Source organism: Myotis davidii, unplaced genomic scaffold (genome assembly GCF_000327345.1).
Source record: "Myotis davidii unplaced genomic scaffold, ASM32734v1 scaffold1439, whole genome shotgun sequence".
NCBI classification, from domain to species: Eukaryota; Metazoa; Chordata; class Mammalia; order Chiroptera; family Vespertilionidae; genus Myotis; species Myotis davidii.
The window spans coordinates 1,064,274-1,080,665 of record NW_006292342.1 but is presented as its reverse complement, the minus strand read 5'-3'; the positions used below and the strand labels follow the sequence as shown (position 1 = coordinate 1,080,665).

At 49.6% G+C, this 16,392-nt stretch overlaps 1 protein-coding gene across 7 annotated transcripts in view; it reads right to left on the bottom strand.

The window, feature by feature from the left end:
- SMARCA4 (SWI/SNF related, matrix associated, actin dependent regulator of chromatin, subfamily a, member 4) overlaps window positions 1-16,392 on the bottom strand; it is an 84,958-nt gene that overhangs the window by 2,852 nt on the left and 65,714 nt on the right. For 5 of the 7 annotated variants that reach the window (XM_006765786.2, XM_006765789.2, XM_006765790.2 and 2 more), the window contains 4 exons: window positions 2,042-2,150; window positions 1,622-1,723; window positions 759-891; window positions 417-559 (listed from right to left, as the gene is read on the bottom strand). In XM_006765786.2, the coding sequence (XP_006765849.1) occupies window positions 417-559; window positions 759-891; window positions 1,622-1,723; window positions 2,042-2,150 (487 nt within the window). The remainder of the gene's footprint in view (window positions 1-416; window positions 560-758; window positions 892-1,621; window positions 1,724-2,041; window positions 2,151-16,392) is intronic. The other 2 variants (XM_006765788.2, XM_006765792.2) reach the window with 1 other exon arrangement.

Sequence of the window (16,392 nt, the reverse complement as noted above, 5' to 3'; positions counted from 1 at the left end):
AGTAAAAAGTATCTTGAGATGGAACATGTTCACCATAAACTTCGCGAAGTATTCAATAACTTTCAGCAGCACTTTTCTTCAAAATAGTGAATTAAAACTTCCCGCAAATGCTTTTTTTTTTGCATGAAATTGGACATTTTTTTTTAAATTCGACATTTTTAAGTGTAAAAGTATATCTGATGATAACACCTTCAGCAAATTTGACATATGAAGTTCTGAAGCTTGATGTCAATACAACAAAATAGCACACATATCAAATCGCATATATATCAATATATGTGTAACTCCATCTATTGAAAAAAATCCGCAGTATTAACCGATACACCTGTAAAGGTCCAGGAGCTGGCATGGGGATGGACTTCCAATGACCCAACTGCCACTGGACCTCCCGCCTGTCCCAGGGCCTTGGGGCTTACCTCTTCCTGCTCCTCCTCACTGTCATCGTCACTCACCACCGGCTTGGCCCGGGACCCACGGCTTGGCCGCCGCCGGCCGCCCTTCAGCCGATCCTGTGCCTTCTCCTTCCGGCCCAGCTTGATCTTCACTTTAACTGAGCGGGCTGGGGTGGGATCAAAAAGGGGGGCAAAAACATGAGCTCAGGAGAGCATGGCACCTCCTGAGTTGGGGGCACCTGGGAGCTGGGCAGGCTGTGAATGAACGGGGCACGAGACCTCTGGTTCTCTCAGGTGGGCATAAACCCTGTGATCCTGACTATCCTGGGAAGCCACAAGCACCCACCCAGACACCCCAGGACTCACACTCTGACTCCGAGCCTTCCTCCTCGCCCTCCTCCTCCTCCTCGCTCTCCTCGCCTTCACTGTCATCCTCTTTCTCTATTTTCTGCCGCACGCTGGTGAAAACGGACTGCAGGACAATGGAGTCTTCGTAGATCTGGGCAGAAACATGCAGGTATTGAGAGGACTGGGGCCCAATGGAGGGGGAGCTCTGGCCAGACTGGCCCATGTGGGACAGAGGGACATCTCAACTGTCCTTTCCCAATCAGTGCCCAAGAGAACATCAGGATTATGAAATGGCTCCGACAAAAGGTCAGGTGTGTTAGTTTAGAAACAGCTGAAGGTAGAAAAAGCAACACACAAAAATCTCCCCCCAAAACAAAGAAACAGCTGAAGGATTCTCCCCCAGAATCACAGCGCGCACCTTTAAAGGCTCTGACATCTGCAGTAACCAGAAATGCACATCCCTCATTTCCCCCAAATTTATGACTATAAAACCTTTTCCAGGAGGCCCCTATCCCAAACACACTTGGCAAAAGTTTGCTACATTGAGACTGTGTGTTAATTTCATCATAGGAAAGGAAACATCCATAAGATTCCTTTCAAGAGCGTTCCCTAGTGAATTAAAAATAAAATTCCAGGATAAACAGGAGTTGCTCACAGGGCCACCTGGATGGATGGGACTGAGTCTCCTTTCTCTATTTTACTTGCCTTTATTGTCTGCCCTTTTTTTTCAGTCATGAACACATACTGCTTTTGTAATTAGTAAAATATTCCCAGCTGTTGGGAATTATTTTTACACCAGTCAATTCAAAGTGGAGCGAGGGGCATGGTAGTTTGGGGCCCAGCTGTGAAGGTGTAAAGGCTGGGAAGGGACGCCGCCTCACCAGGGAGCCCTCCAGGTTGAAGGTCTGCGCGTTCTGGCACAGCAGCATGACGTCCTTCTCCAAGTCGTTGAGGCTGCGGTACTTGTGGTTGCGGATGCGCTCCTGCGGGAGACCAGAGAGCAGCCTGACTGCAGGGCTCCACTTTGTGCCTGGGGACCCGGGGCTGGGAGTCCCTCTGCTTAGCAAGGTCACAGCCGAGTCTCGGGCTCCTCTGTGCAGAACTCAGAAGCTCAGACCCACTGAACACAAGAGCCACGTGATTGAGGCCTGAGGTCTGGGTAACCCGGCAGGAGTCCTGAACACTGGTGGCCTGAGGACACGTCCTTGGGACACGAGAACCCCGAGACAATGATCGGGTCTCTAGCCAGGGGGCCGAGGTTCTGGGTCAGTGAGAGAGCCCCCCGCCCATGCGGGGGTTACCTTAATCTTTTTGAAGTCCACGGGCTTGCGGATGAGCTCGTAGTACTCAGGCAGCTCCTTGCGGGAGGGCAGCTGGATGAACACCTCGCTGAGCTGACGTCCACTACTACTGTAAGGGAGCAGAACGGACATTACTCACAGGCCCTGCCAACTGGGGGAACCCCACCCCCCTTCATGGTTTGATGACAGAGAAGGTGAGAAAGTCAAAGCCGGCTCAGGAGTTATTTCCTGTACCTGTGCTGTCTTGAGAGCTCTGGAACATTCCTGAGCGGCAACCATGCATGGAGAGGCCAGGGATATACTTCAATCCAGGCTCTGAGCTCACCCAACTCCCCCGACGCCCTCAGCCCTCGTGCCACACCAAGCCAGCCTCGGCACTGGACAGACCACGATTATGCACGAGGCAAGTATCAGTTTGCTCGGTGCTGGGAGCACTGAGCACCAGCATCTGCAGAGAGGTGACTGTTTGCAAACACGTTGCGCCTCTTGCAGGCAGCACTTAGGAGCAGGGACCTTCAGAGAAGCTGGCAAAAACCCAGGAAGAAAGATGCCCCCCAGCAAGATGTTAACGAAAGGTAAAAGCTGTTTTCTAGCCCTTTCCTCAGCTTCCTTGTTTCCCACAGGGAGCTGAGGAAAGATGTGGCATGTGTACCCATGAGATGACCGGGCCTCCTGCACCCACTCCTGGGTCTCACTCCTGGAGAAACCTGTGCCGCGGCCAGCAGGTTGCGCCACACCTGAGCCTGGCTCTGTACTAGGGACAGCAGCTCAGATGAGACATCATCCCGGGGAGGGAATGAACAGGGGCCGGATTCAGGCCTGAAGGACCAGGGGAGACGACAATACCCCTCCTCCCCCCGCCCCGTGTCAGCTCCCCTGCTGTTCAGACAGCCTGCAGATGGCGGTTCTGCCTCCAGGAACCTAACGTGACCCAGGGGTTCCGTCCTGCTGGGGCTCCAAAACAGTCAGCAGAGGCCCGGGACCATCCGGGGAGTGGGTGACCTGGTGACTACCTTGCTCTGCAAGCCCCTCCCCCCACCCAGGCGCCCACATTCCAGCTGTGCTTTGATCCAGGTCCTGCTGTCGGAACATCCGACCCCTCTGCTGCCCCACCTCCTCTGGCTGCTTCACCACTCGGGCTTTTCAGTCACAACAGAGACCGTGGATTCGGGCCCAGAGCTGCCCGTGGCTGAGCCCCTTTGGCTCAAATGCTTTCCTTTTCTTTTCAACAGAATTCTCAACGGACAGAGCAGGCTGCCCACTCCATCCCAACGCTTCCCCCACTCCATTTTTGTTTACTATTCTGGAAGACAGTAGTGACAACACAACTGCCCTTTGGGTTTTGTTGCTGGATGCCCCAATTTCATAATGGCCTTCAGGAGCAGCCCGGCGAGCACCACCTCCCCGAGGCTGTTCCCAATGGGATCCCTGGAAGCCTTTGTTCATCTGGGGTTTCTGTGCATCATGAGGGCCCTGGCCTGGAAGACGGGCTGGAACCCGGTCCCTGCACCTTACTTGCCTTGGACAACTGCCATCACTTGCTGTGGGCCAGACACACTTTAACACGGGTTCTCATCACACTGTTATTTCAACTGTTGTGATGAAGGAACTAAGGCAAAAGTTCAGCCGGCCCTGGCAGGACACAGCCCACCTCGGGCCTTGCCTTCCTCCCCGTGTTACGTGAGGACACCAGTCAGTGGCTGCCTCCCGCTTTCTTTCCTGCCCTGTGCAGGGTCCAGGTGTCACACCAGGTGTGAGGGCGGGCACACCCCCTCCAGGCTGCTCTTCCCGGCCAGGGAGCTCCTCCCTGACACAGGCTTCCTTTCTCACATGAAGAGGCGGGTGGGTGGTTTGGCAACAAGCAACTGCAATTCATTTATGTCAACTCCAAAAATGAGAACAGGTAACGAAACACGCAAAGAGCCCTCCTTTCTCACGGCAGTGTCATCCCACACTTTGGCACGACGTTGGGGAGCATTGCATTTTACACTCTGACCCAGGACTCTCACCCACATGTGTAACAAGTTCTGTGGGGCATTAGTCTCCCTTACAAAGTGCAACGGACTCCGATTTCTACTCTATCTCACTGAGAAAGGCCAGGTGGGACCCACAAAATTCACTTCACAGCCCACTAACGGGCACAGACTTCCAGCTTGGAAAGCCCTGCGTGCAGTGCCAGGGCCAGTGGAGCCTGGCCACACCCCCTGTCACCCGTGAAATCCATGCAGGTAGCCGGCCTCAGGGGTGTGTGTGGCCCTCCAGAGATGGGACTCTAGTGCTGTAATAGACCAGAAAGTTTCCTAACAAAACCCCCTCTCCTCTGCCACCCTAAGAAATTGTTTGAGATCAAAGAAACAGGGCCTCCTCTTATAAACCTTTGGGGGAACTGAGTCTTTGAGGAATAAAGGCCCACCTGCCACCAGCCCTTCTCAGCTCTAATGCGCTCTGAGTGCAGACAGCCTTGACCTGGGTGTACACAGGAGGGAGAGGGTGCCAGGACCACAGGGTCTTTTAAAACTGTCCTCTCAGCCAGCCAAGGCTTCTTGGAAAGCCACTGATTTAAGATTTTAATTGCTCAGAAGTCCCTTAGAGAGTCCGCTAAACCCCAAGCCATGGGCTTGAGATCAAGAGCCATCCAGATTGGTTCACCAGCCCCCCCCATCTCTCTCTTAAAAAAATTTTTAAAAAATTATCAATTTCAGAGGAGGAGGAGAGTGATAAAACAGCAATGATGAGATGCCTCCTGCACACCCCACACTGGGGATTGAGCCCACAACTTGGGCATGTGCCCTGACCAGGAATTGAACCAGTGACCTCCTGGCTCATAGTCGATGTTCAACCATTGAGTCATACCGGCTGGGCCCTCCTCATCTCTTTATCAGAGGTGGACACCCCACAGCTCTCCACCTCCTGTAAATAAATCCCAAAGTCCTCCTGACAGCCGCACAGCAGTCCTCCAGGATGGACTACCCATGGCCTCTGATGTCGCGTCCACCTCTACCTCCTCACACCCACATCAGGGCCCACGTCACTGCTCTCCTAAGAAACCCAGGATCCTGCCCTCACCGCAGCATAAATGTCACCTTCTCCTGAGAGTGCTCTGACCTCTGTCCACCTTGCCCTCAGACCTCTTAATAAAAAAGGAGGCGTGAGCTGTGAGACAAAGGTACACATCTTCAGCACTTGGCTCCCTGAGGTGCCCAAGGCTCCTGGGAGCCTCCCTGACCTTTGACACTGACTGAGCTTGGCTTTTTCTTGAACTTGATGTTACAGGATCACACGGGGTGAGCCCCCAGGCCTGGCAGTGCCCCTCACCGTCATCCACGAGATTCATCCATTGGCGCGTGTAGCAGTTCACTGTTTAGTAACGGCTTTGTGCTCCAGAGCAGGCACCCCCGTGGTCCACTTGTCCATCTGCTGTTGCGGGGCACCAGGCTGTGTCTGCCTTGGGATATTATATAGAACAAGTGGCTGTGGACACTTGTGTCTGACTTTTTGGCTCGCATCTCTTGGGAATTTACCTGGGGGCAGAAGTGCTGGGTCACGGGGCAGAGGACATCCAGCTTCGGTGGCTACTGAGCCTGTGTCCACTCCTCCAGCAGCAGGCGAGCGTCCTGGTTCTGTGCAGCTGCATTTGCTCCCGTCGCTCTTCCTCGATGTGGGTGGTCTGCATCCTGCTGTGCATTATCGCTTCGTGGTTTTAATTCACATTTCCACCTTTTCACAGGTGCACTGGGGTCTGACAGCCTGTCAGGCACACCTGTTCATGTCTTTGCTTCCCCTGGGAGTGCTCTGTTGGACATATGTATTGCAAACCCCTTCTCCAATCTATGGTGTGTCTTCTTACTCCCTGGATGGTCTTTTGGTGAATAGATACTAGTGTTAATCAAAGTCTAATTTATCAGTATTTCCTCTTATAACTGGTGTTTCTCCTACCCTGTTAGAGAAATCTTTGCCTACTCCCAGGTCACAAAGATATTGCATTTTCTTCTTGGATATTGTCACCTATTTACATGATTGGATATAAGGCCAGTTGCCCTGGTTAGTTTCTGTCCATATAAGTTACCATTCATCCCACCACACCCAGAACACGAACCAAGAGGGCAGAGACCTTGCCTGTGTTATTCACCACTCTGTCTGTGGCACCTGGAACAAAGCCTAGTATGCAGCAGGTCCTCAACGAACATTTGATGAATGGAGGAAGAGAGAGCACAGGGTGAAAGTCTCAGGGTCACATGGCAGGGCTTGAACCTGGGTCTCACGAAGGTCACCTCTAACCAGGGTGCCTCACCACCCCCGGCCCCTTGCGGTCATTTATATACCATCCTGTTATAGAAAAGCCTCTGGAAGCAACTACCAGGAGTCCCACCGCAGAGAACACCGCAACAGCCTCCTACTTGTGAGACTTGCTCTGAAAAAGCTGCTGCAGACAGAGTTGTTCGGAACTCCATCCCCAGCCCTGCCCCATGTCTGGCAGTCCTGGCAGGGGTGGGATGGAAATGAAGGAGTCTGGAAGAACCATGAAGCTGTCAGGATCAGCCTGCCATGGCCCTAATGCCTCTAGCTCAGGTTGTCACTGGTTTGGCAACAGCAACCATGGCTGTTGCTGACAATCCATATGATGATGAGAAAAATGATGATGTTATTCTATCTCTAGATGTCAGCTCCCAGAGCAGGGACTTCCCTCAAACTTGTCACGGCCCAGTCCCCATCACTACAACAGGGACATGATACGCAAGAGGTGCTCAGAGAGACCAAAGCCTTGTCTAATTTTACAAGCCCTTCTCCTTGGAGCTTGAATAGCCTTGGTGGGACCCTTATTATTTAACCTGCACAGTCAGTGTTTGCCTCTCTGTGGAAAAGTGCTCTCCCCTACACTAACTTGGGGTTCTGGTGGGGCTATCATCAAGCAGGACCACAGCACCAGCCAGCCAATCAGAGTCCTTTTCTGGGATTTTCTACCACCAGCTGGGGAAGCAGCAGTCACTTGTGGTAGCCATGGTGCAGCCATGAGAACCGTGGGAGGAGACAGGTGACTGACGACTCTAGATCCCAAGAACTAGTCTTCACTAACTCCTCCATGGCCTCCAGGCCAAAAACATCCTGACTCTGCCTTAAGGCTTAGACATGCAGAAGCCAAAAGTCTGAACTGACACATCCCTTTGAGTATATTGTTTGGTTTATCCTTAAAATAAAATTATAACTCCTGGAAGAGGAACAAAGAATCAGAAGAGAATACCAGAGCCCTGAAAATACAGAACCATGGACTTTCAGTATCTAAGGGATCATCTATCAGTACCCTTCGCTAAACAGATGGAAAAAACCAGAGAGGCTATGAAAGATGGCTACAGACACACACAGAAAATTGGTGGCAGGCAGGACTTAAGAAGAAGTCCCCTTGGCTAAGTCAGCGACTCTACCGCCTATATCATACCCCACTCTAAATCAAGGGTCAGCAACCCTTTTCTGTTAACAGTCACTGTAAATATTTCAGGCTTCGTGGGCCATACCATATCTGTCAAATTACTCAACTTGGCCATTGTTGCACAAAAGCAGCCACAGACTTTACAGGCGAATGGGCTCTGACTGTGTTCCAATAAAACTTTATTTATAAACAATGAAATCTGAATTTCACATCATGAAATAGTAGTCTTTTAATTTTCTCAAAATCATCTAAAAAACAACACCATTCTTAATCCACAAGCTATCCATACACAGGTGGCAGGCCAGATTTATTTTTTTTAACCTTCACCCAAGGATATTTTTTCCAAAGGTTTTTAGAGAGGGGGGTGGGGGGACATCAATGTGAGAAGGACACACTGATTGGTTACTACTGCATGCACCCATACAGGGCAGGGATTGAGACCTGCAGCCCAAGTATGTGCCCTTGACCAGGAATAGAACCACTGAATCAAACTGGGCAGGGCAGATTTTTTGATCTTTGCTGCTGATTTGCAGATTTGGTTTGCTGACCCCTGGTGTGAAACAACAGAAAGAATGTAACAGCAATGGTACCAGACTGCTTGGTGTCCTTACTTCCACATCCTCTGACGGGGCAGACATAAAAAAGTGATCACAGCACTATCCCTTGCGCTCCTACCGTCTCAGGCAGGCACAAGCAATCGATTGAAGATGGTGCTCAAGACAGAAGTGGTTCCAGTCTGCCTGGAAGGACTCCCTCAGCCCTGCTCTCCTTCCTAGAGTCCAGTTCAGACAATGTTCTTATGCCATCTCTCAATGACACCTTCTAGACCATTTTCTATTTTGACTCTTCAACCAGTGAACTGAGCCAAGAAAGGTCCTGGATATGAGCAACTCAGTATTTTCAAACCTGATTTAGCAAAGTATTTATATGAAACAAATCTCAGAAAGTACTTGATAAACAAAGTTTGAAAATGAACTGATGAAACACATTAAAAGGGAGCTAGTTGTACGAGTATAGAATTATTTCCTAGTCTGAATATTTGGACACATTACCAAGTCAAGGATATCTTAAGGATTAGAAAAGTAAGAAGTCTGGGGTAGATGCACTTATTTACAAATATTTACTAAGAGCCTCTACCAGTTGAGCATCCATCCACACTTAAAAGATCTACTTTGGTGTTAAATTTACAGCTTTGAGGTACAGAAAAAATTCTGACTAAGCATGAGAGAGAGGGAAATGATATTCACCAGTGAGAATGGTATGTAGGCTGCCCTGCATTCCGCACTCTTCCACTGCAGAGGGAAGGTGGGGGCTTTGTTGCAGGGTCCGAATGCCAAGGGCTACACGGGCTGTAGGTTCCGATGGTGATTGTCTAGCAAGCTGATAGGTTCAAGTGAGCCAACAACACATCTGGGGGTGCATGTCTCAACCTAGTTCAAATATAAATTCCAAATCTCATTTTTTAAAAATCCTGACTCCCCCTCCAAGTAACCCAAACCAGGAAACCACTTAGTTTGAAACCCGAATTTTGGAGGCAAGATCTGAGCTTTGGGAGAGAAAGACAGAAGGCCCGGGTCACAGAGCAAGCAGCAGAAGCTGGATCATAATCCAGACGCGCTCCTAGGTGTGGCCTGTGGGGCTCTGGGCGAGTGTCACAGAGATCTGGTCTCAATGTGCGTCTCTGCCTATTTCCAAGTCTGCGGCACAAAAACTGAAGCCCCTGTGTGGGGTTACAGAGACCCCCAATGAGATAACGCGGGCCAGGCATGCAGCTCATACTGGGCCCTTTTCTCAAGCGGGCTGTACTGTGCTGTGGCAGGCGCTCAGAAGGCATCAGCTGTGGGTGACCAGGACAAAGAACAGAGTGCCCGTGACAGGTTTATGGCACTGCAGAGAGCATTTCTCAGAGGCCTGCGGAGGTGGTCATGTGAGTGCAGGGAGGCCCAAGGCCACTTTCTGCAGAGCTAGGGACCATGCCCTTAAAAACTGTGCTTGAGCCTTAGCCGGTTTGGCTCAGTGGGTAGAGCGTCAGCCTGTGGACTGAAAGGTCCCAGGTTCGATTCCGGTCAAGGGCATCGACCTTGGTTGTGGGCACATCCCCAGTAGGAGGTGTGCAGGAGGCACCTGATCGATGTTTCTCTCTCATCGATGTTTCTAACTCTCTATCCCTCTCCCTTCCTCTCTGTAAAAAATCAATAAAATATATTATTAAAAAAATTGTGCTTGATTTTCTGAATTAATCCATGTCAGCAACTTCGAGTGCTGAGCAGGTAGGTCTATGGTAGAGAGGGCCTCAAGCTCCTTCTGGAGTGCCACGGACTGCAGGATCCCCACATTGGGAACCGAGGGCACTGGGGTCCTCTGGTCTATGCAGAGAATGGGTGGGGGGTGTCTGGGGTCAGCAGACGCAGAAACTGCCGCTGCAGTACAGGACTGATGGACCACTTCCACACCTACCTAGAGACCTCACACCCACTCTTTCTTCCTTCCCTCCAGCTAATTTTTCACCTTGGTTAACTTATATTTTTAACTAGTTTCACCTCAGAAGTCCAACATTTCTCAATTCATCTTTTCATCCAACTGTCTCTTGGCTTAATTTTAAATTTTACCCTCTTTTGTGATTTCTCACTTACTCGACCGCATCTTCGGACCTTTTTCCCCATCCTTTCCCCCCATTCATTTCATACCTCCTGTGTTACCTGTTTAGTATCTCCTATTGTACGAACACCCCTTTTCTGTTTTCCTTGCATACAGAAGTAGCACAAGCTTGACAAAATGCACTGAGCACTTTAGAAGGTTCTCACCTGGACAGGACTCCATGGAGGCAGAAGGGTGGGGGAATCAAGGCTCAACCTGTCCACCCAAATCTCCTTATTTCCAGAGCCCAGGTAGCTGTCCCTGTCCTGTTTGAGGCTTTATGTAAATCTAGTTTTAAGCCCCCTCTAAACCTGTTTTGTTTGGCGTGATAAACAGCCCAATAAACAAGGCAGGTGGAGCTTATTCCAGCGAATTCTATGGCAGCTCAGAACCACAGCACTGCTCCACGGGCACCTGGCTAATCCTCCTGTGGCCCTGAGCCCCACTGGGCCCTCAGCCCAGCCTGCACCCACTCTCAGGCTGGCCCGGGGATTGATGATGGGATCAGCACTTTTCTAAGACATCTCATTTCGGTGCCTCTCAGGTGAAACGCCCGGCGGGGTGCCGAGCAGATAGCGCTGACCCTAGACCTGGGCCCGCAGGCAGAGCCGCCTCCTCCTCTGGAGACATCCATTCTGGGCTGGGGCTCCAGATGAAGGGCCATCTGGCCTTCTCAGGGCTAGAGAACCCTGAGGCCTCCCTGCCCCGCTCAGCGAACAGCTCCCACCCTCTGCCCTCTCCCCTCCAGGGGCCGGTCCTGAGGATCTTGGAGCCACCTGTAGTGACCTCTCCTAAGAATGCTTCAACCTGACAACCTGCCCTGGGCTTGTTAAGTTGTCCCAGTTTTTCTTGTAAATCAAGGCATAACCTTTCAACTCTGAAGAGTCACCTTCTTTTTGATTCTAACAATGGAGGTGCAGGGGCAAAGGGAAAGGCCTGCAGGCCCTGGGCAGAGCCCATTAGGTCCTGGCCTGGGCTGACGGGGGATCTGGCTGGGCCCTTCTTCACTCAGTGGTCTCTGAGTTGCATGCCTGGCCCATGTTATCTCATTGGGGGTCTCTATTCCCCACACAGGGGCTTCAATTTTTGTGCCTCAGACTTGGATATAGGCAGACACGCACATTGAAACCAGATCTGTGACACTTGCCCCACAGCCCCTACAGCTACTGCAGCCTGGGGGTACACAAAAGGTTGCATGGGGCCCTCTGGGGCCTGCCTGCGGAGGCAGCACCTCAGCAAATGCACTTCTCCAGAAACTTTCCCAAGGCCCCCAGGGTGTCTGCACACCTGCTAACTGGCTTCTGCAGACAGCGCTTCTGGAGGATCAAGAAATGAAGACACCAACTGGCAGCACTCACAGCCCCACGACTAAGAACCAACCTGACCCAGGAGCCTGACTTACTTGTATGCTTACATTTGAAGTGCAAACTCTTAGTTCCAACTTAATTCCTTAATTCAGATTTCGATTTTGGCTGTTGACCAGTGGATTCTTTGATGCCATTTGAGATTTCTAATCAAGAAGGCACCCGTGACGCCCGGCACTCTGACTTGACCCCTGTGGGGGCCCCTCAGCTTCCTCTGGTCACGGAAACCTGTGCACTCAGCCTCCAGGCTGCACACGCGGTCTCCTCTACCTGTGACAACCCTCCCCTCTCCCCTGGCGGACTCCTGCTGTCCTCAGGCTCTGCTTATGAAGCACTTCTACCTGAGGCCACAGGGCCCCGGGGCCATCTGGGCCAGCACAGGTCAAAGGCACAGTACTCCACTCTCTGGGGCCCTGCTGCGCACAGTGCATTTTCACCACAACCCATTTGAGGCCGCGGTGGCTGTGAAGGCCAGACACCCACACCACTCCAGGAAGTGCCACTCACAGGGCGCATGGGGTCTTGGGAGGGAGGGGCAAGGCAGCCCTGAATCTGACACATGTGAAGGAAGCTAAGCTTACAAGACAGGACATTACCTTCATATGGACAAGGATGTAAATACAAAGGGAGTATTATACAAGATTGCACTGGTATTTAAATATAACGGGGGCATCTTGAAACAAACAGTGAAAAGCAACATTTGGAGTGATGCCAGCTGACGACGGAAGGACATCCCTGTTCAGACATGCAGCAGGGGCACAGCTGAGCCACTTCAGGTGTCACCGCATCAAGGTGCAACCCTGGCTCCCACCTGTGGTCCCTCCGGTCAGTACCAGCAGCACCACATCCTCCTGCTCCACAAGGCAGGCTCCTGACTCTAATTTCAAAAGCGGACATCGTCCTGATATCATTCTTTGGGGTCTAGGAAAAACCCAGTTGTAACCATTCTCTCCTCAGGCTCTAGATTGAACTCAAGTATAGAATTTAGCTAATTATAGGGTTCTAGAAAGCAATGGAAAAAAATCCAAGTTTCATTTTCTCTTTTGGAAAGGAGCAATTGAAAGTTTGAGACAAGAAAGTGCGAGTTAGGCAACCTCCAATTTTATTGCACCTGTTCTTTGGTGTGGCAGTGACCAGTGCTCTGGAATCTTCCGTGTGTGACATGTAGCTGCAAAAAAATCTATCCCAGAGAGAGGTCTGGCCTTCGCCCGTGGCTCTGGGGAGACCATCTCTCAACCCCCTGGAGTGTCCTGCCCGATGGGCACATTGGGCCCAGATAGTCTGAGAATGTGATTTAGGGCAGGGGCACTGGTCATATGGTGTCGGCTCGACCTACAGAGGGCTGGAGATGTCTGCCACATGGGCAGTCAGTCGTGTCAGTGTGACTAAATTCCAATAAAAACCCGACACTGGGGATTCCCAGCTGGCAATGCTGTGCCTGCTGTTTCATGATGTTGCCAGTGCTGTCTGGGACTCCGTGGGGCGAGGAAGCTGAAGGCACGGAGCTCTCCTGGATGCTGCTCCATGTACCTCTCCCTTTAGCTGGTTTTAATCTGTATGCTTTTGCTGTAATTAATAAACTATAATCACTAGTATAACACCTTTCAGAGAGCTCTGAGATTTTTCTAGAGAGTCCTCAAGCCTGAGGGTGGTCTTGGGGACCCCTGAACTCTGCAGAGGTGTCAGAAGGGAGGGTGGTCTATGGACTGTCACTTAACCCCTCAACAGGGTGAACCACGTTGTTCTTTTCCCCATGGTTTCAAATTCAGTTTTTTAAGAAATATTATCATCAGAAATATTATCCATTAAGTAGGTAAACTTTGTACCCAAATGTCTTTGAAAGTATCTGCCAAATGAGGTAACTTTTCAACCAGGAACACCGCCTGTTTTCCTGAGTTATGTGCACACTTGATCTCTTCCCGTATGACCACCAGCAAACTAGCAAGTGGGACGGCCGTGCTCCAAACTTGAACCAAATGCTTCCTAAGGCCAGGGCATGGTAGCCTCCTTTACTGGTCACATTTGCAGTCCCCCTTTTAACTCCTTTATAGTTCTTTCTTGTCTAACGGAGAACTCCAAGTTCTGTGACACTATGCATACCAGGGGGATGTGAGATTAAATGTAAACCATCATACCCTCTGATAAGGTGTCCTGCCACGTGGGTCTGACATCAGCTGGGAGCATCAAACTGGATCTCAGAATCCCTACCAGGATCTCAGCATTCTGCAACAGAACAGTCTTTACAAGGGGTCACTGAACCCTAAAAGCTAGTTTTCATTTATTGGCTGATTTCTCATCCAACCTTACACAGGGTGGGAGAACAACTATTTGTTGTGGAAGCCATTTTCTGGTGCATGATATACAGCTAAATATGAGACTGAGAAAGGTTTTTCAGTGAGTTGTAGGATGACTAAGAAAGTACACTGATATTTGATATGTTTTGGTTTGAAAATATCTAACGCCCCATTAACAAATTCAGGCTGCCATCTCCAAGTGTTTCTTTCTTTCTTTTTTAAAATATATTTTTATTGATCTCAGAGAGGAAGGGAGAGGGAGAGAGATAGAAACATCAATGATGAAAGAATCACTGATTGGCTGTCTCCTCCACGCCCCACACTGGGGATCGAGCCCGCAACCTGGGCATGTGCCCTGACCAGGAATTGAACCGTGACTTCCTGGTTCATAGGTCGACCCTCAACCACTAAACCACGCCAGCCGGGCTCCAAGTGTTTCTTTTTAAATTGAGGTATAACCTTATACAGACGCTGCACACTTCTTAAGTATATACCTTTATGAACATTTTCACATATACACTCAGACTGATAAATATTCCCAATACCCCAGAAAGCTCCCTCATGGCCTTTCCCTGCCAATTCCCCACCTTGAGGTAACCACTATTCAATGCCCATCATTGTGGATCAGCTTCTGAACTTCATATAACTGGAAACACACAGTAGGTACTCATTAGTTTCTGGCTTCTTTCACTCAACAGAATGTAAGATTCATTGAAGGAGCAGTGGTATTTCTGGTTTTGTGGCTGTTAGAATTCTGCTGTACAATTGGGCCATCGACACATTCTCCTGGAGGTGGACACTATTTGGGCTACTTCACTGGGGGTACAAGTCTTTGGTGGACATGCACTCAGCTCTCCTGGGCTTATAATCAGGGTTGGAGTTGCTCGGTCAGAAAGTTCATCTTTATGTTGAACTTTATGTCATCTTGAGTAGTGTGAGGTACAACTGCTTCATACACTCAAAGGAACTGTAGCCATTCTGTTCAGGCATCTCACACTCATTTGATGTTGTTGACGCAATGATCCCCATCACCTTTTCACATGCTGATTGCTCATGGGGACACCTTCTTCCAGATGTCTGTTCATGCCTTTTGCCCAGTTTAAAATTGGGTTTCTTTCCCAAATCTGTGGCAGTTTTCACTATCATCGTGAGTGTATCTTTTTAAAAACATATGTTTTTATTGATATTTAGAGAGAGAGGAAGAGGGATAGAGATAGAAACATTAACGAGAGAAACAGCATCCTTGGCTGACTCCAGCACGCCCCCAACTGGGGATTGAGCCTGAAACCCCGGGCATGTGCTCTGACCAGCTATCAAACCAGCAACCTCTTGGTTCATGGGTCAATACTCAACCACTGAGCCATACCAGCCGGGCAGTGTGTCTTTTGATGAACAGTTGTTCTTACTGTTAGTGAAGTCTTTTATGGGTGGTGGCATTTGTGTTCTGTTGAGGAAGTCTGTCTACTTCAAGGCCACGAAGAGTTTCTCCCATGCCTTCTTCTAGAACTGTGCCCTTCACATTTATATCTACTATCCATTTTAAACGAATATATGTATATAATGTGAGGCAGCGTCAAGGTTCTTCTCTGCATGGATATCCAAAAGACCAGCATGACTTTCCATACAGTCCATCCTTGCCCCACTGACCTTCAAGGGTCTTCATTTTGGTAATTTTAAGTTTCCCTCACAAGAACATCATTAAGGAAGAAACATGGGCTCCACTGTTTTTATTAGAGAGAATCTTTTTAATCCTCACCCTAAGGTATGTCCTTTGTCACTGATTGGCTGCCTCCTGCATGCACCCTAACTGGGGATTGAGCCCACAACCTAGGCAGGTGCCCTGACCAGAAGTCCAATCTACAACCTTTTGGTGCACAGGATGATGTTCCAATCAACTGAATCACTGGGCAGGGTGGAGTCTACTGTTTTCATTGGGTTTTTACACATTCCATATTTCACCTTTTATATTTTTCTTTGTGGAGTTTCTCTCAAAGGTCAAGTTAGCAAATTAGCATCAATATTTTCTTCTCAATATTGACACTAATTACATTTTTAGGTCGAGCAGATGAACTCAAATATGCCTTTTAGTTCATCATTTGTTCCTCTTTGATAAGATTCTCTTTTTTTAAAGCTTTTATTGATTTTTAAAGAGGAGGAAGAGGAAAATAGCGAAACATTGATATGGGAGAGAAACATCAATTGGCTGCCTCCTGTAGGAACCCCAACTGGGGACCGAACCTGCAACCTGGTATGTGCCCTGATCGGGAATCCAACCGGCGACCTTTCTGTGCATGGGGCGACACTCAAATGAGCCACACCAGCCAGGGCTATGATAAGGTATTTTTTGTTGTTAATCCTCACTTGGTATTTTTTCATTGGTGTTTTAGAGGGGGGGGGAGGGGGAGGGAGAGGGAGAGAAAGAGAAACCGAAGTGAGAGAGACACATCAATTGGTTGCCTCCCACATGCACCCCAACTGGGGCTGGTAATCAAACCTGCAACCCAGATATGTGCCCTTGACCAGGAATGGAACCCAGGACTGTTCCATGCTAATGCTCTAACCACTGAGACAACCGGCCAGAGAGTAAGATTCTTTTTAAAGGTCAATTCGTATTTTTTATTTGGATCCCTG